This window comes from Dromiciops gliroides, chromosome 1 (genome assembly GCF_019393635.1).
Source record: "Dromiciops gliroides isolate mDroGli1 chromosome 1, mDroGli1.pri, whole genome shotgun sequence".
NCBI lineage: Eukaryota > Metazoa > Chordata > Mammalia > Microbiotheria > Microbiotheriidae > Dromiciops > Dromiciops gliroides.
The window spans coordinates 78,484,808-78,505,332 of NC_057861.1; the positions used below are offsets into that span (position 1 = coordinate 78,484,808).

The window sequence follows — 20,525 nt, forward strand, 5'->3', positions numbered from 1 at the left end:
CACAACAATCCTATTGTACCTGAAGTACAAATACCCCCAATTTACAGATAAGGAAACTGAAAGCATTTTGTGAAAGGATGATTGAGGGAGAGCTGTAAAGTTTTCCTTTCCTTTTCCTTTTGACAAACTACATATAATTGACTCCATTAAGAAGAAAATATCTCAATAGATTCTGCCCATTCCAACCCTGCCCGTTAACAGACATCCTTTGTTGGGCCTTCAAAGGGCATTGTCACTTAAAAAGTAAAAAGGAGGGGGCAGCTAGGTGGCGCAGTGGATAAAGCACTGGCCTTGGATTCAGGAGGACCTGAGTTCAAATCCAGCCTCAGACACTTGACACTAGCTGTGTGACCCTGGGCAAGTCATTTAACCCTCACTGCCTTGCTCCCCCCCCCCCAAAAAAAAAGGAGATTTAAAAAGTAAAAAGGAGAATTCGGGTGGCCACAAAATCTAGAGTGAGGTGCCCATGAAGGGAATATAAGGACCTCAGACAGAAAATGAACATTCATTTGTGAGCCTGAAAGAAGGGATTGTAAGGAATAGTCCCCTTGGAAAGAGGGTAGAATTAATTATCTTTATACTGGTATGAGTATCTGGCAGTATCTCTTTGGATCCTCTAAGAATCTGTGGTCTCTTCTAGGATAGGAAATGTACCATCTTTTTTATATAAAATCCCTTATAGTGTCTTAGCCAACATAACTCTTCATACTTTAGGGGTCCCAGGAAATGGGATAGTGATGATTTAGTGATAGGGAAAGTATGAGGGTGGGGAGAAAGGGACTAAGCCTGGTGTCTTGTGAGTTCTATCAGAGAGGGAGGCACTGAGGGATAAGTAGGGGAGGGATAGGGTTTTAGGCCAGGGCTAGGCTACCTTGTGGCTCCTCTGCCTTCTCCTAGTTTTGTCTGTTCCCCAAATGCCTGCTCTTTCCTCTTCTTCTCACCCTGAACAATAGAAAACAAATAATAGCATATATGTTCTAGTAACAGCTGGGTTCAAAGTAAGCTGCTTTTCCTGAGGTTCTTTCACTGTTGCCCAGTTATAGCATTTTCTCTTTTCCTTGGCCTGCAACTTCTCTGCCCATCCACAAGTTCCATTTGGATTGTTCCCGAATTCCTTGGGCCTTCATTTTGTGATCTCCTGCTTCCTGCCATGTGGGCACTAACTCACAGGGGTTATAATTATTATATTTATTCTCACAAATATGTATGTGAGACCAGGAGTGAAGTCTCTAGATAGCCCATGACCCTTTTTCTGTGAAAGGGGAGCCCATGACAGCTGGGTTTCTTCAGACTATGGGAAGCTTCATTGATGGTCATTAGAAAGACCACATGTCTGTCCCATGCTCCATCCAACCCAAGACCTTTCTCACTAAGTCCTCAAAGGAGTGGATAGGAAGTAGAGGACATAGGGTTGGCCTGCTAGCATCACAAGAAGGTTAGTGATCACAAACATCTCTGTTTTCCCTCAGTAACTCAGCCAAAAATTAACTAAACCCTACTTGAATCTCATTTCATATTCTGATTCTGTCACCCTCTGAAATAAGAAATAAGAAATGTTTATTTCCCACCTTAGGAAGTAGGAATTTCTTTTATGTGCCTAAATGTACCTCTTTCAGGTTTTAAGAGTGGCCACAGATTTAATTTCTATCACTTGGTGAATAAAACTTTTCATTCTCACTTCTGATCACATCCACTTTCAAGCTATGTAGAGAATACCAGTAACAATTGCATTGGTGTTTGGATTTATATAACCAGCTTTGGAGAGATTTGAGTGTTTTTTTACTACATTACCTACTGGTGTTTTTTTTTTTAACCTATCTTTTTTGGGGGGGCAGGGCAATGAGGGTTAAGTGACTTGCCCAGGGTCACACAGCTGGTAAGTGTCAAGTGTCCGAGGCCGGATTTGAACTCAGGTACTCCTGAATCCAACGCCAGTGCTTTATCCACTGTGCCACCTAGCTGCCCCTACCCATCTTTTTTAAAAGTAATGAACATTTTTATTTATAGTTTGGAGTTCCAATTTTTATCCCTCCTTCCCTTCCTCCCCTTTCCCCTTCCCTGAGGCCGTAAGCAATCAGATATAGGTTATACATGTATAATTATGTAAAACATTACCAAATTAGTCATTTTGTATATGAAAACTTGATTAAAGAAAAAAATGAAAGTAAAAAATAGCATGCTTCAGTCTGTGTTCCATCAATATCTGTTATTTCTTTGGAGGGATCATATGTTTCATTAATAGTCCTTTGGGATTGTCTTGGATCATTGTATTGTTGAGAATAGTTAAGTCTTTCACAGTTCTTCATCAAACAGTATTGCTGTCTCTGTGCACAATGTTCTCTTGGTTATGCTCTCTTCACTATACATCAGTTCATACAAGTCTTTCCAGGGCTTTCTGAAATCATCCTGCTTGTCATTTCTTATAGCACAATAATACTCCATCACCATCATTTACCATAGCTTGTTTAGCCATTCCCCAATTGATGGGCATTCCTTTGATTTCCCACAGGGTTTTTATGAGGACAAAATGCATAATACATGTGAAATACTAACTTTATAACCATAAGGCATTATAGAAACATTAGTAATTTATTGTGATGTTCAATGCAGGCATTCTATCTGTGATTCAGGTAGCTGCTAAACAGGTGATTAGTAGTACAGGTCAACTTTTACAATAATTTTAACTGACCCTTTCACCTGCTTTGGATATTTTCCCAGTGCCATTAAGTATTTGTTAAGAACTGAGATAGGTTTCCTCTTTTGATCCTCATGACTGACATAATTACCCAGAGCTCTTTAGACTTTGTGATTCCATCCCTCTGTTTCTTCCCTCTATATTTAGGCTGTCAGCTCTTACCTACCCTTTCACTCTTCCCCTTTGGGCCCAAGAGATAATATTATTTTTTGGATCCAAAAATTGTTTTTTTTCCAGGAAACAGTGCCATTGGAGGTTATATCCATGTTTTCCATGAGACAGAAATGGAAGTATCCGAACCTCAGAGAAGCCTCTATAGGAACATTATCCTGGAAAATTTGGGGAATATGGCCTGTATCTTTTGCTGATATTCTTATTATTTTTATTCATCTGAGATGCTATCCCTCTAAGACTGCCCAGTCCAAAGATGCCTTCCTCACTTCAAATGACAAACTCAAATCCTTTTTCTGTTACTTTTTTTTTTTGGTGGGGCAGTGAGAGTTAAGTGACTTGTCCAGGGTCACAGAGTTAGTGAGTGTCAAATGTCTGAGACTGGATTCGAACTTAGGTCTTCCTGAAACCAGGGTCGGTACTTTTATCCACTGTGCCAAATAGCTGCCCCCTTGAATCCTTTTTCATGAATAGGGAAATTTTCCCTCCCTGTTTCTATCTTTCTTTTGCTTCATGTCATTTGAGGCAGCTAGGTGATATTGTGGTTAGAGCATTAGGCCTACAGTCAGGAAGATCTGAGTTCAAACCCAGCCTCAGGCACTGTGTGACTCTGGGTAAGTCACTTAACCTTTATTTGGGTGTAAACATAGGACATTATTATTCTCATCTCCCAAATGACAGGTCTTATATGTGTAGAGGAGAAAATAGGAAGTCTTCTTGAGATATTCAGGAGATAGCCTCTTCTTTACCTTGAGTGTCCTAGGAAATATTGCTCTGATCTGTGTGAAGTTTTCCAGTATTTGAGTGTAGATGTCCCCATTAGTTAGAGTTTCCCATTTTTCCAGCCAAGAGGGACTAAATGAGTTTATTGACTTTCTGTCTCCATATTTCTCCCTTATTGGTCCCACTGTTAGTGGAAATACATTTCTTTCAGTGGACCTACCTTTTCTTTCTAAGCCTTCCTGCCTGGCATCTCTGAATATTTTGCCCCACACTTGCCCCTTGAAGATCCAGAGGCTGAAACTGCATCTTGAGATTGTTTTGCATTCCCACAACAAATCAGCACCCCTTTTCTTTCTCCAGGGGAAGGATTTCCAGTTTCCAGATTTAATGTGATCTCCCAGGTAGGTTGAAGGAAAGAACCATGAATCCTGGATCTGTGATATGCTGAAGACAAAGATATATCCACAAGTTCTTGCACAGGTGAGCCGGAGACCAGTCAGCAAGAGGCATTATCTTACCTCTAAAAATACTCAGGCTTCTTGTGAAAAGGACATTGCTTTGGAGATTTGTTAGCAGGAAAGGACATGTGTATTGGAGCACCATTGAGCAGTCATGCTTGAGATGAACAGGCTGGTCTGTAGGAAAGTATTGGGCAATTGAGAATACCCAGGTTGGGTCTTTGAGGTTAGAGTAAAGATCTTGGTAAAGCACCATGATAGAACTGTAATGAAGCAGTTAACCAACCACAATCCTAAATGGAGAGGTGGATTCTGGCAGTTATTGGGCATGGTTGGCAAGGAGTAGATGCTGAGTGTTGGATATCCCAATCATCCAGTGAGAAATAATGAGTTTATGGACTAAGCATTAGTGGAAGAACAAGAGAAGAGGTAGGTATGAAAAATGACATAGGGAAAGAAGGTATTGTATAAAGAACAGAGATTAGTTGGAGATTTTGCAAGAGTTCCTTGTTTGGCATGTTAGGATGCCAATAGCAGCACCCACTATGATGTGGAAGTTGTTTATAAGGGAGAGTGATGTTTTATGTTTAGGTTAGAAGCCTGATGTCTAGTTCAAATTTTCATATAAACACCTAGGGTTGAGTTTGGGGAAATTTCTTTTTTCAAGGAGGCATAATAGGACTAATGGTTATGAAAGGTATGAATGCTGATTTGAAAGAATGAGTTACCAGGGAAGCTTGGTGGTGCAGTAGATACAGCACTGGCCTTAGATTCAGGAGGGCCTGAGTTCAAATCTGGCCTCAGACACTTGACACTTACTAGCTATGTGACCCTGGGCAAGTAACTTAACCCTCATTGCCCTGAAAAAAACAAAAGAATGAGTTACCAAGACCCAAGCATAGAGTGGAATCCTAGTCCTGATAGAAGGGGCTTGATAAAGCATGATCAGTGGAATAACCTAGGATAGGTAGGGGCCAAACTGGTTAAAATGTGGGTCCTAAAAGCTTAAGTCAGAAAAGTAGTCAAAGAATGGATTGTATACATTTCATAACATGTGAAAAGGATGTGTTTGAGGGAGATAATTTTGGAGTCAGCTGTAAAGAGGTCTTTACTAAGTGTTTGAATGCCAGGGTCATAAATCACATGGCAAGGATTCCATGTAGAAAATTTCTATTAGGAAATAGGTTTCAAAGCCAGCTTTAAGAGCCAACAAAATTGTCTACCCCTTTGAGATATTAAAAAAAATCTCTTCTGACACTAGGACTTTCTCTTTTCCTGTTGTTTCAGGTTCTAATGAATATGCCATTGTATGAAAAACAGGAATTTTCCAAAGATGTAGGTTTCTATGGGAAGACAAAGGAAGTACTTATACAAGATTGTCCTCAGGAACCTGGTTTTACAGAAGAAGGAGAATTTGATGGAAAACTTAAAAGTCAACAAGTAAACTGCACAGGGGGTATTTTGAGGAAATCCTTTCCCCAGGAGACTGGTTTCAGAAAAATGACTAAGACTCATAAAAAAATATCAGTAGGAAGAGCCCGAGCATGTAATCAATTTGAGAAGAATTTTGGTCAGAATTCAAACCAGACTATTCACCAAAAAAATTCTATGAAAGAGAGGACCCACAAATGTGCCACCTGTGACAAAAGTTTCAAATACAATTGTGACCTTATTCAACATCAGAGAATTCACACTGGAGAGAAGCCCTATATTTGTGATGAATGTGGAAAAAGTTTCAGTCGTAGCTCATTACTTACTCGACATGAGAGAACTTGCACAGGAGAAAAACCTTATAGATGTAATGAATGTTGGAAAAGCTTTAGTCAAAGTTCACATCTTATTCAACACCAGAGAACTCATACTGGAGAGAAACCTTATGATTGTATTGAGTGTGGTAAAAGCTTCATTCAGAGCTCACAGCTTATTCAGCATCAGAGAATTCATACTGGAGAGAAACCCTATGTATGTAAAGAATGTGGGAAAGGCTTCAGTTCAAGTTCCCACCTTACTCAGCATAGAAGAATTCATACTGGAGAAAGACCCTATGGATGTGATGAATGTGGGAAAGCCTTTAGTCAAAGTTCACACCTTATTCTACATCAGAGAACTCACACAGGAGAGAAACCCTACAAATGTATGGAATGTGGGAAATGCTTCAGTTGTAGCTCACACCTTGCTCAACATCAGAGAATTCATACTGGAGAGAAACCTTTCAAATGTAATGAATGTGGTAAAGCTTTTTGTTTGAACTCACAACTTATGAGACATCAGAGAACTCACACAATAGGAGAAAAACTCTATAAATGTAATGAATGTAGCAGAGCCTTCAGTCAGAGTTCACACCTTATTCAACATCAGAGAATCCATACAGGAGAGAAACTCTATGGGTGTGTTCAGTGTGGAAAAGCCTTCAGTAGAAGCTCAAACCTTATTAGGCATCAGACAACTCATACTAGCGAGAAACTCTTTACATGTCAACAGGGTGAGAAAGCTTTTATTAACAGCTCACAACTCAGTAAGCATCAGAGAATTCACACAAAATAATTGTTCTTGGAGATTTAATTGTAGAAAAATTTAATTGTAGAAATTCTGTCAAAGTTCTGCTTTTATTCAACTTGAGATAATTCATATAATCATTGGCAAATCACTTGAGCCCCAATTTCCTTATCTCTAAAGTGGGGTTATTAACACTTGAATTACTGACCTCATAGACTTGTGAGGAAAGCACTTTGTAAACCTTAAAGCACTATATCAATGTATGTTCTATAAGAAAGAAAGCTTATGAACATAACAGATGTGTCAAATCCTTCAATGTCTGCTCAGCCTTTATTCAGTAAAAGTATATCACAGAGTTATTTGTGGAATGTAATATAAAAGGGAAGGCATCAGTCAATATTGGTTATCTAGGACTGTAACATCATAGGATCACATATTTAAAGCTGGAGAAGTATCTCAAATTATCTAATCCAAGCCTCTCACTTTATAGAAAAGGAAACCGAGCCCCAAAGAGATTGTTGTCTGCCTAGGATCATGTGGGTAGTAAAAGACAGAGCTAGGCTTTGAACCCAGATTTTCTTGATTCATAATCTAGCATTCTTTCTGATGCATCAAGCATCCTCATAGAATCTTTGAAATTGAATGCCTCAGAACTCTTTTAATCCAAGCCCCCTGTCTTACTGTTAAGGGAACTGAAGCCTAGTGAGGTTCAGTGAGTTGCCCAAGGTCACCTAGCTGGTGAGTGGAAGAGGCAGGCCTAGGTCTCAGTTTTTTAAAATTATAATACAGTGTTATTTCCCCTATACAATGTTGCTTACAAGAGATTAGAATTCGTTGAAATAAAATCATTAGCAGGCAGCTAGGTGGCACAGTGGATAAAGCACTGGCCCTGGATTCAGGAGGACCTGAGTTCAAATTCGGCCTCAGACACTTGACACTTACTAGCTGTGTGACCCCAGGCAAGTCACTTAACTCTCATTGCCCCACAAAACAAAAACAAACAAAAAAACAAGAAATAAAATCATTAAATCACTAGTACCCTAGTTAGCCTTATGGAACAGACAATTTTTTTTATAACATTGACTGCTTATTCATTTCATTTTTTCTGCTTTTAAAAGGCTATTCATATAATATTCATTTTGCCTAAGGTCTGAAGATGTTTGAATTTTACTCAGTAAAGGCAGTAAGATGTTTCTTGAGATCTTTGAGATGAATGACTTGACCAGATCTATAAGAAATAGTATTTTGGAAATCATATGAAATATCTATATAAGTACTTTGTATAATTTTAAATGCTGTGTAAATGTTAGCTGTTATATGAATTGGAATGGGGAGAGAATCAGGGAATAGAGACCTATTAGGAGGCTGTTGCAGTAGTTAAGATGGGTGGTGATGATAGTCTTTAAAGTGTACATCCTAGGATGTGACAGAGGCAAGTGAAAAAATTCAGATATAGTGCTCTAGGAATGTTTGGGGAAGGAGAAATCACTTTTACCTAGGGCAGAGAGAATTATTGAGCTTAGGAAAGAGTTCCTAACTTATGCACTAAACCTTTTCATTCCATAAGCATAGTAGTATCTACTTTGCCAATCCCTGAATATTCAAAGACAAAAATTAAATGGCTCTTGCCCTGAAGGAGATTATGTTCCATTGTAGGACAAACTCCAAAATAAATAAAAGTAAATAAACAGTAAACATTTATTAGCTGCCTATGTGCCAGGCAGCTAGTTGGCAAAGTGGATAGAGTGCCTGGCCTGGATTGAGGAAGACTCCTTTTTGTGAGTTCAAGTATGGCCTCAGAATCTTACTCGTTGATGATCCTGAACAAGTCACTTAACCCTGTTTGCCTCAGTTTCTCATCTGTAAAATGAGCTGGAGAAGGAAATGGCAAACCATTTCAGTATCTTTGCCAAGAAAACCCCAAATGAGGTCATGAAGAGTCAGACATGATTCAACAATAGTGCTGCATACTGTGCTAAGTGCTTGGGCTACAAAAAGAGGCAAAAGATAGTTCCTGTCTTTAAGGAGTTTACAATCTAATGGGAGAGACAACATGACAAGCAAATAAATACAAAGCAAGCTATATCCAGAATAAATGAGAAATAAGATAGAGAAGGCACTAAAATTAAGAGGAGTTGGGAAAGGCTTTCTGTAAAAGATGGGATTTTAGTTGGGACTTGAAGGAAGCCAGGCAAGTTAAATAGAAAATACAAAGCAATTTCTAGAAGGGAGGGCACTAATAACTAAAGGGGATCAGGAGAGGTCAGAGGTTCCCAAATGTTCTTGTCTCATGACACCCTTAGTGTTTTAGTATAAATTTTTTTACAGTACCCCTAGACCAAAAGAAATACTAAATAGTTCTAACAGTGTGACTCTGAACAAGTCACTGAACTCTGGACCTTAGATTCCTCATTTGTACAGTGAGAGGGTTGGACTTAATTCCCTCAAAGTTCCCTTCTATCTGTAAATCCAGAGTATTAATTGAGGTAGGTACTATAGGTATTACCACCCCCGTTTTATGAAGAAACAGGTTGAGGTAGCAAAGTTACTTATGTCTGTGGTTTTATAGCTCATGGGTGCTGAAGGTAGGATGTAAGCACAAATCTTCCTGACTCCAAGTCTAGCAATATCCACCACTCCATGCTACTTCCCATGTCGATGGAATTATGTGTGAGCAAGAGAAACAGGGACATGAGGAGCAGATATGGGAGGGAAGATGGTGAAGGCATAGGAAAAGGAATCAGTGGAATCAACAAGTATTTATTAAACCCCTACAATGTGACGGGCACTGTGTTCAATGCTGGGGATGCAAAGAAAGGCAAATAATCTGAAGCAGCTCACTTTCTAATGTAAGATAATGTGCAAAAAATTATACATACAACATACATGCAATGTGATTAAACAGAAGGACATTTCAGAGGGAAGGCACTAGCAGTGGGAAGTGAAAATGAGATTCCTCCTGTAGAAGGTGGAATTTAAACTTTTTTTTTAATTAAGTTTAACTTTTTTTGAGCAGAAATGTGCTTTCCCACTCTTCCCTGATCCCCACCCCCACTGAGAAAAAAAATTGCAAACATGTATAGTCAAAGAAGACTTCCACACTGGGCAGGTCTATCAATGTTCTCATCTCTGTCTCTGTCTCTCTGGATCAGGAAGTAGGTAACATGTTTCATCATGAGTTTTGGGATTAGGGTTAGAAGGTGGGATTAAACTAAATTTTTTTAAAGGTATTTTTAATCAACCAAATCTGTCTTCTCTCATCCACCCCTCTTGAGAACAAAATAAAAATCCACTGCAAGCTTGTGTGGTAAAGCAAAATTGATTTCCACATTGGCCATATCTAAAAAAATGTTTCATTCTGCACTCAGTCTACCTCTTGGGTAGTGGATAGCATGTTTAATCACTTGTCCTCTGGAATCTGGCATTTAGTTATTAACATTGATCAGAGTTCCTAGTGTTTTTAGAGTTGTTTGTATATACCATATTGTTATCATTGTAAAGATTGTTCTGCTTCTGTTCACTTTGCATCAATTCATCTGAGTCTTCCCAGATTTCTCAGAAACTATCCCTTTCATAATTTATTATTATTATTTTTTTTGGTGAGGCAATGGGGGTTAAGTGACTTGCCCAGGGTCACACAGCTAGTAAGTGTTAAGTGTCTGAGGTCCGATTTGAACTCAGGTCCTCTTGACTCCAGGGCCGGTGCTCTATCCACTGGCCACCTAGCTGCCCCCTTTTCATAATTTCTTAACAGCACAATATTATTCTTTCACTGATACCATAACCTGTTCAGTCATTTCCCAATTGATGGCATCCCTTCAGTATCTAATTCTTTGCCACTGGGGGGAAAATCTGTAATAAATATCTTTGTACTCGTGGGTACTTTTCCTTTTTCTGGGTTCAACAGAGTCTTTAGTGTCACGTGAGAGGAGTGGGAAAGGCTAGTGTGCTGAATCACTTTAGGAAAATCACTTTGGCAGCTGAATGCAAGGATGTATAGAATTGGGGAGAGAGTTGAAGCAGGAAAAACAACCAGAAAGCTATTGCAAGGGTCCGATTTTTCCATGATAAATGCCTATACCATATTAGCAGCTGTGCCACAGTAGAAAAGTGAGTATATGAGAGATGTGAAGGTAAAAATGACAGGACTTGGTAACAGATTGTTGGGTGGGAAGATAATTCAGTTTTGGACATGTTGCATTTGAAATGCCTATGAGAGTTTTAGTTCGAGATGTCCAAAAAGTAGTGGGTTATTAAGAAATGAGAAATTACTTCTGGGACAGCGCCTGGCAGGAACAGCATGAGCCCTGCATCAGTGAACATTTAATTAAGTTCTCCTGGGCTCCAGAGCCATTCTTACGCTATTCCCCAACAATTGTTTTCTTGTCCCCATACTGCTCCCTCTAAGGTGGTCTTCTCAGGACCCGGGCTCTCTGTGCTGGGCCGAGATAAGAAGCTACATGGCGGGAGGTTCTGCGGAAAGTGAACCAAAGAGACAACTCCTCCCGCTGCCTAGAGGCTTCGAGGTCGGCCTCAGAGTGGCCGGTGGGCGGGTCGGAGGGGCAGCACTTCCGGTTTTAGGGGTTGAGCGGAGCTTGGGTACCCCCATCAGTCAGTCTCGGGAGGTAGGGAAGGGCTGTTTGCCCGATCGTAGTGTTGCGAATGGGAGTGCCAGGTTGGGCGGGCCAGGGCTGGCTGCTGTCATCCTTGCCCAGGAGGTAAGCAAACACCCGGCATTTCCTGGAGGGGGGCTATTCTGCTGCGGGCAGCCTCAGGGAAGGGCTGAGGTCACCCTGGGGAGTCCCGCAGGCTATATGTAGCAGAGTGGAATTCGAACCCAGGGCGCCTCACTGTGGCCCCACAGCTCCGGCAAAGATAGGCTCCTTTGGACACATGCTTCTCTCTGCCTCTGCCCCTGTATCCCCGCTCCTCCCTTCTCCTCCAGGTCCTGGCTGCTGTAGTGATCTCTTGTGCATTTTCACTCTCTTACTCATCCTGGTTCCTTTCCCTCTGCCTACAAACATGCTCAGTTCTCTCCCGTCTTAAAATAAAGAGCTTAATTCCCTTAACTTTTCCTCTTTCATTCAACTTCCATTCAATTCTTACCTCCTTTCCTCCTCCCCTTCATTCTCCGTTATCTAAAGTAGCCAATAAGCATTTATTAAGCGCCTACTATGTGCCAGGCACTGAACTAAGCTCCGAGGATACAAAAAACATAAAACAGTCTCCACCCTCAAGGAGCTCACAGTCTAATGGGGGAGACAACATGCAAACAACTATGTATGAACAAGATACCTACAGAATAAACTGAAGATAACCAGCGAAGGGAAGGCACAGGCTTTATCCTGGATTTCTGCTCTTCACTGTCAACTTCTTTCAAGCTTTCTCCTATCACTCTAGTGAAAATTTCTAAGAAGTCAACAGTAACCTATCATTCTTCAAATCCAGTGGCCCTTCCCCAGCCCCTTCCCCCTCTCCCTATTCCACCCACCTCCCCCCATTAACTTTGACTTCTCAACACATTTTAATCCTCCAGAACATTCTCTTTTACTGGTTACACTCTTACCTTGGCTTAAAAAAACCTGTTGATTGGGCAGCCAGGTGACTCAGTGGATAAAGCACCCACCTTGGATTCAGGAGGACTTGAGTTAAAAACCGGCCTCACACACTTGACACTTACTAGCTGTGTGGCCTTGGGCAAGTCACTTAACCCCCTTTGCCCTGCAAAAAACAACAATAACAACAACAACAAACCTGTTGATTTTATATTCTCTTTTTTTTTCCTTCACTGTTTTATCATTCTTTTCCCAGTCTCTTAATGTGGGATATTATCAGATTTTGTTCTCAGCCTTTTTCTCTTCCTCTTTTCTCTTCTTTATCAATATAAATAATTTCCATGGCTTTAACTGTCATTTTTATGCAGATTCCCAAATATTACATATCTCCAGTTATAACATATCCTATACTTCACCTCACATGTTTTTTCCTAATTTTTATCTTTAAATTTTGAACTTGCACACCAAAAAAGATCATTCCCATGTACACAAAAGAAAACAAAAAAGATTCTATGCAAATCTGTGAATTTCCATTACATGCTGTGTGCTTCAAAAAAAAAATTATATATATATATATATATATATATAACTGGGGGCAGCTAGGGGCGCAGTGGATAAAGCACCAGCCTTGGATTCAGGAGGACCTGAGTTCACATTTGGCCTCAGACACTTGACACTTATTAGCTGTGTGACCCTGGGCAAGTCACTTAACCTTCATTGCCCCGCAAATATATATCACTATAATAAATTCTATACACTTGCAAAAGTAACATGTATTTATCTGTTTCCTTCTAAATTTCTTTTTGTCCTGTATGTTTAGTTTTTTTTTTCCTTTTTTTTTTCCAGGGCAATGGGGGTTAAGTGACTTGCCCAGGGTTACACAGCTAGTAAGTGTCAAGTGTCTGAGGCCGGATTTGAACTCAGGTCCTTCTGAATCCAGGGCTGGTGCTTTATCCACTGCGCCACCTAGCGGCCCCGGTCCTGTATGTTTAAAAAACGTTTTAGTGGCTCTCATTTGGGGCATCAGTGTTGTTAATCTCCTCCTCATCCCTCTTCCCCCCAAAAAAAATGAAAGAAAGAAATACTATTGTAACAAGCTCAATTAAGCAAAACACAAACAGTAGCTGTGTCCAAAACTATATATCCCTATCTGCACTTTTAATCCATAACCTCTTTGTCACCTAGGTAATAGGCTTCATCATGGTTCCTCTGGAGACATGATTGGTTGTTACATTGATCAGAATCCTTGTCTTTCAAAATTGTTTACTTTACAATGTTGCTCTTGTATAAATCATTCTCCTGGTTCTTGTCACTTCACTGTGATTCAGATCATACTATCCAGGATTATCTGAAATTGTTTCTTTTGGAATTTTGTATGGCCCAATAATGTTCCATTACATTCATATATCACAATTAGTTCATCTGTTCCCTGTCTGAGGAGCAGACTAAGGTACTTTCTTAGATTCTATTTTTTTTTCTTTTTAATCCCTTTTAGGATCAGGAAGTTTATTTTGCTTGTGACTATTCCCTCTCCAGTATTGTCCTTCCTTTTAATCGTCTCTTCCTATCCCTGATTGTTTCCCTGTTCAGTTTGATGTATTTTATTGTTTGTGACCGTATGTTTATGTTTTTGTTTTTTTTTTTTGGTGAGGCAAGTGGGGTTAAGTGACTTGCCCAGGGTCACACAGCTAGTAAGTGTTAAGTGTCTGAGGCTGGATTTGAACTCAGGTCCTCCTGAATCCAGGGCCGGTGCTTTATCCACTGTGCCATCTAGCTGCCCCCTGTATGTTTATGTTTAATCATCCTTTATCCATTTCTGATAAGTGAGGTTCACCTGATCCCCATGTCTTCCACCCTTCTTCCATGTTTATATATATACTTCTCATGCACCCTAATTATGAGAAATAGTAAATTCTTTCCTCCTTTTTACTGTAGTGTATTCCTTTTGTCTTCTTTTCTCTTTCCCCTATTGAATTCCTCAATACAGAATCAATCCATTCAAAAGGCCTCCATTTTTCTTAATTAACTCCCTCATTACTCTTTGCAGACATTAAAGTTCTAAAGAAATACTTGTTTCTTCTTCCCTTCTTAGAATGTTAGTACTACATCATCATACAACTCTTTCCAAATGTTCAAATACATTTCTCTAGGGTTCTCTGCTGGCTGTGTTTGTAGTCTGAAGTTTCTACTTGGCTAGACATTTTCATCAGGAATCCAGTCTTCTATACCTTTAAAAAACCATTTTTTCCTCCTGAAGAATTCTACTTAGCTTTGCAGGATATTATTGTTGGTCTTAAGCATATATAATTTGCCTTTTGGAATATCATATTCCAGTATCTCTTCTCATCTATATGAGGAACTTCTAAGTCTTGTGTTATTCTGTTGTTCTTTGGTACAAATACTTTGGTACTTGCTTCTTTCTGGATACTTGGCAGTATTCTTTTCTTTACACGGGAGTTCTGGATTTGGGCTGTGGCATTCCTGAGGCTTTACCTTTTTTGGATTCTTTTGAGATGATTGATGCATTCTTTCTATCTTTACTTTTGCTCTCTGTTCTAATAGCTCTGGATAGATATATTAAGATATCATCTATATTAAGATATATTAAATATTAATTATATTATATATTACGGTAGATCCTTTTTTTTTTTTTAGTGAGGCAATTGGAGTTAAGTGACTTGCCCAGGGTCACATACCTAGTAAGTGTTAAGTGTCTGAGACTGGATTTGAACTCAGATCCTCCTGAATCCAGGGCCTGTGCTCTATCCACTGCACCACCTAGCTGCCCCTGAGGTAGATCCTTTTTGACTTACCTGAAGTATAGCATACTGAATTTCCCCAAAATAATCAATGGTTTTTAAAATGTTCCTCCAGTTTTTCTGTCTTTTGCCTTTATTTTAATATTTCTTACCGTCTTGTGAAATCACTGAATACTTTTTGGCCTGTTTTAGTTTTCATGGAATCTGTTACTTCAGTGAGATTTCTATATATTCTTGTTCCAATTCTTTCCCACAGAGCTTTTATATCACTATTTTCATTTCTTCTATGTATTCATGTAACTGGAAAATCCAGTTTTTCCTTTGAGGCTTTGCTTTTAGTTATTACAGAGTTATGCTCTTCTTTGTGGGGGGGGGATCTCTAGATTTACAGTCATTGTTTATTCTGGTAATTTTCTTTTTTGATTTACTCATCCCTCCAGTTTTAGTACCTTAATTGAGACCTTTTGTCAGGGCCAGGGTCCCTCCCCCAGCCCCATTCTGTGCTTTTGGATGGGGGTTAGGCCCCTGCTTTCCCTACATGATCTTGTCCTCCTGTCTTCCTTGGCTTCCTTTAAGTTTTAGCTAAAATTCTCCCCTTCTGCAAGAAGCTTTTCCTGATATCCCCTTAATGCTGGTTCTTTCTCTCTGAAATTAGCTCCAATTTAACCTATATCTGTCCTGTTTGTACACTGTTGTTTCTTGTAGACTCTTCAATAGATTGTGAATTCTTTGAGGGCAGGGACTGTATTTTGCCTTTTTTTGCATTGTCTGCAAAAGATTATTATATTTTGCACTATGAATGTTGAGAAATTCTATCTGGAAAATAAAGTAAACTTCCACTTTGTTTGATGAAGTTTTAAAAATTTCTTTGGATACAATGCCTGGAATATAGTAAATGCTTAAAAATATTTATTTGTTTTGTCATGGGTCATTTGGGTTCTTTTTTTTTTTTTTTTGCTGGGCATTGAGGGTTAAGTGACTTGCTCAGGGTCACACAGCTAGTAAGTGTCAAGTGTCTGAGGCCGGATTTGAACTCAGATCCTCCTGAATCCAGGGCCGGTACTTTATCCACTGTGCCACCTAGCTGCCCCCGGTCATTTGGGTTCTTGCACTGAGCTGCACATCCCGGGGTTTTGCCCCCCCCCATCACCTCTCTAATGTATGCCCTCTAGATGACAAAATCTCAATTATTAAAATAACTTCCTAGCTGGTGTTTCTATCCCTGTTCTCTCTCTTTCTCCTTTATACCACATACTGGAATAATCTTGAGTTACATGGGATAAGAAGGGATAAGTGGGTTATCATTTGCACTATTAGAAGCTGTAGGGGCAGCTAGGTGGCTCAATGGATAAAGCACTGGCCCTGGATTCAGGAGGACCTGAGTTCAAATGCAGCCTCAGACACTTGACACATACTAGCCCTGTGACTCTGGGCAAGTCACTTAACCCTCATTGCCCTGAAAAAAGAAGCAGCAGCAGCAGCAGCAGCAGCAGCAGCTGTGATGGGTCCATTTAATATGCATAGGTCTGGTCATGTTGCTCCCCTGCTCCACAATCTTCAATGACTTCCTATTGTCTATCTATTACAGTTCTTATTTATCTACGGGGCATTAAAAGCCCTTCACAATATGGCAGCCCATCTTTGCCTTTTGTATTTTCACCCTCCCTTTAAAACCCAAATCAAAATTTTCTTCTGTGAAGCCTTCCTTCATCCCTGGCTATTGGTGAATGAGCTTCTTCCCTGGGACTCTACACATGGTGCTTTGTTTTTGTTCTAGTTATCTGTTTTGTATTCTAGTTATCTGTTTTAACTGATAAACCATAAGCACCATGAAGGCAGATAAGTGTTATCTGTATTAAGTTTTTCATTATCTCATTTGGGCCTTTGTAAGGAGAAAGTTGCCCTATATTGTTATAGAAATGTGAGCCCTTAGCATTTATTTATTTCTACACAGCTGTGTTTATAGATATAGATTTTCTTTTCTATGCTCATAGCCATTGTATATACAGATTTTCTGGTTTTGTTTTCACCACTTTAAATTATTCATGTAAATTTGTTTATTTCTTTATGTTATTTGTATTTTTAATTGCATTATCTCATCCAGTTCATTGATATGCCATACTTTGTTCAGCCATTGGTGAACAAAGGGATTTAGCTTGTTTCCAGTTTTTCACTATTATAAAAAAAAAGGAGTTTATATTTTTACCTGGTGAATCTAAAGACATGAACAAGTGGAAACACCAGTGGAAATTTATCTTGCTCACAGAGCAGGCCTTCAACAAATAGCTGTTGAGTGAATAAATTAAATGTACACAGTTTGAGATACAAGCTTGGAGGGGCAGCTAGGTGGCATGGGGCAGCTAGGTGGCATAGTGGATAAAGCACTGACCCTGGATTCAGGAGTACCTGAGTTCAAATCTGGCCTCAGACACTTGACATTTGCTAGCTGTGTGATCCTGGGCAAGTCACTTAACCCTCATTGCCCCGCCAAAAAAAAAAAAAAGAAAGAAAGAAAGAAAGAAAGAAAGAAAGAAAGAAAGAAAGAAAGAAAGAAAGAAAGAAAGAAAGAAAGAAAGAAAGAAAGAAAGAAAGAAAGAAAGGAAGAAAGAAAGAAAAGAGAGAGATACAAGCTTGGAGCTCAGGAGAGATGTTGGGGTTAACAATAGCACCTATCTCCCAGGGGTGTTGTGAGGATCAGATGAGATAAAATTTGTAAAGTGCTTGGTATAGGGCCTGGCACATAGTAGGTGCTATATAAATCCTTCCTTCCTGGTACCAGTGTGGCACTTGGGCTTCATCAACACTAATGTGTTAACAATGCTGCACATAGGGGGCAGCTAGGTGGCACAGTGGATAAAGCACCAGCCCTGGATTCAGGAGTACCTGAGTTCAAATGCGGCCTCAGACACTTAGCACTTACTAGCTGTGTGGCCCTGGGCAAGTCACTTAACCCCCATTGCCCCAAGCAAAAAACAAACAAACAAAAAAACCCCAAAAACCCAATGCTGCACACAGTGCTAGAACTTTAAAGCTGGGCAGTATTATAGTCTGTCCCCCTGCTTTGCAGATGAGGTTTGGGGACCAAAGAGGTAAAGTGACTTGACCAAAGTTAAACAGAAGGATATTATTGTGACTTTATAAATGTTTATTGCTAGGATAAACAAACAGGTACATGCTAGATTTGATTACAACAGAGGTCCATAACCTGGGGTACAAGAACTTAGTTTTAGATAATATAAATATTAAATATTACATTAGATACTGTAGACTCAACTGTGTTGACAGGACGGGAGAGCAAGAGTACCAAGCAAGACATCTGTGTGGCAAAGTAGAAGAGTTCTGGGTATTCTGTGATTGATTTTTCTATTGCATCTATTTCTGTTGCCCTATGTTGAATGTGTGCCTTGGGAACATCTCCTATGGATTTTGGGTGTGCTAAAAGATGCTGGAGGGTACCCCTTTTACCAGAGGGCTAGGCAGTGATGATGCTGATTTTGCAATAGCTTTATTCTTTACAGCACCTTCCCAGACCCCCCCTATTATCCTGGTATTTTCCCTTTGGCAGAGTTTGTGGGTCAATGATAGATTGTTTGGGGAATGTCTAAACACAGTATGGGACAAACATATGATGGCAGCTCTTTGATTACAAAGAATCAGATAAAAAGAATATGTAATATCAGACTGTTTAGCTTGATGTTTTTTAGACTATCCTTTGTCAGGAGTAGAGATTGCTATGACATTTGATGAGAAGTATTTGTTATGTCAAAAAAAAATCAATCACTTGGGGCAGCTAGGTGGCCCAGTGGGTAGAGCATTGACCCTGGATTCAGGAGGACCTGAGTTCAAATCCGGCCTCAGACACTTGATACTTATTAGCTGTGTGACCCTGGGCAAGTCACTTAACCCCAATTGCCTCACCAAAATAAAAAAAAAAATCAATCACTCAATAATTCTGTGTTCCAGGCACTGTGCTAAGTGCTGGGAGATGGAAGTAGAAAGAACAAAACTGTCCCTACTCACAAGAAATCTATATTCTAATGCGGGTGACAACACACACACACACACACACACAAAGCCTATAACATATCACAAATAAGTGATTAAATGTAAATATATAAAATGTAGTTAAATATAAGGTAGTTTGGAAGTGAGAACACGAGTGGTTGAAGGAATCAGAGAAGGCTTCATGCATGGGATGGTACCTGAACTGCATCTTAAAGGAGGGGAGGGAATTGTAGGAATTAAGTGAGCCACACTTGTGACTCAGTTCTGGATGTAGCTCACTTCCTTTTCTGTTCTGTTGTGGGTCTAGTCCAATTTCTGTCTTGTGAGAAAATTCTATTGCATGCTTGAACCTAGGCTTGTGTGGCTGGGAAGCTGGACCACCTCTACCTACTGCTTAGAGGCCCTTAACTAACAACCTAGGTTATGGCGAACAGTAACCCAGTCAGATCCAAAGACTGATACAAGGAGTTTTCTCACAATAATAGATTTCAAGCAGCCCATATGTCTTATCTGAAAACTGACCCTGCACTAGTCAATCAGTTATAGTTTCCAAGTTCCCTTAATCAGATACAGACATGTGGGGGAAGTGGGACCCCTCTTTTTCTGATTTCGGGAAATTATACTTATTTGCTCTTCCCCACCCAACTTGGAAAGTCTCTGATCTTTCCTCCAGTTAGAAATCAGATTACCTGGGCAGCTATATGGTGCAGTGAATAAAACACCAGCCCTGGATTCAGGAAGATCTGAGTTCAAATTCAACCTCAGACACTTGATACTTACTAGCTGTGTGACCCTGAGCAAGTCACTCATTGCCCCGCAAAACAAATAAAAAAAAAAGAAAGACAAGAAATCAGATCACCTAATTTTGTATCCTGGTTAGTTGTTTTCTTTTAATTAATTACTCTTATTGGATTAGTTGTTTTTAATACATAAAAATCTGTCTCACTCTGTATTTGGGGTCTTTGGACTGACTAGGAATTCTGTTGACCCATTTATTATGTCTGTTTTGCTAATAAATCATACAGCTCAGATTTTTTCCTCAAGACAGGAACTATGAGACAGACATAGGGAGGGAGTACATTCCAGGCATGTGGGATGATGGTTAGCGCAAAGATGAAAGGTGGAGTTTTATAAGTGAAAAACCGAGGGCCTGGTTAGCTGAATGAAAAAGTTTAGGTAAAGGAGAGTCCAAAGATGTGGGAAAGATGGATTGGGACCAGGGTGTGAAGAACTTAAAAGAGAGAGGGCAGCCCCAAGATGCATTAACAGGGAAGCCTCAGACTAGGGCTAGTCTCACTCATAATTCTCGTGTCTTCTCTCAGCTCTACCTGCTCCCCAGGTGCCTGCCTTTCCTCTCGAGGGAGTGAGCCCACGAGACCAGGCAATGGCAGCTGTTTTCCCAATGACAGCTAGGTGTCAGGTGAGCTGCCCTTTCTGAGGTCCCATTACTGATACCCAATGTGACCTCATCATCTTGACCTAACCCATAGCTTTTCTACCTAGCAAATACTGTACAGGGTTTTGAGCTTTCCTCTCCACACTTCCAGGAGCCTGGGCCGCTTAGATTTCCTCAGTTCCCATGGAGTCAATTATCATCTATATGCAGACATCAGATTTATTTCTCTGGTCCTAACCTCCCTCCTGACATCTACTCTCATTTGCA

At 39.9% G+C, this 20,525-nt stretch overlaps 1 protein-coding gene across 2 annotated transcripts in view; it reads left to right on the top strand.

Annotated features, from left to right (window-relative positions):
* The window catches only part of LOC122736237 (zinc finger protein 501-like), a 67,241-nt gene that overhangs the window by 37,995 nt on the left and 8,721 nt on the right, over positions 1-20,525 (top strand). Inside the window, exons 5-6 of one of the 2 annotated variants that reach the window (XM_043978351.1) lie at positions 3,950-3,990; positions 5,335-6,529. In XM_043978351.1, coding sequence (XP_043834286.1) covers positions 3,950-3,990; positions 5,335-6,529 — 1,236 coding nt within the window. Of the gene's footprint in view, positions 1-3,949; positions 4,070-5,334; positions 6,530-20,525 lie in introns of both variants that reach the window. The other variant, XM_043978352.1, reaches the window with a different exon arrangement.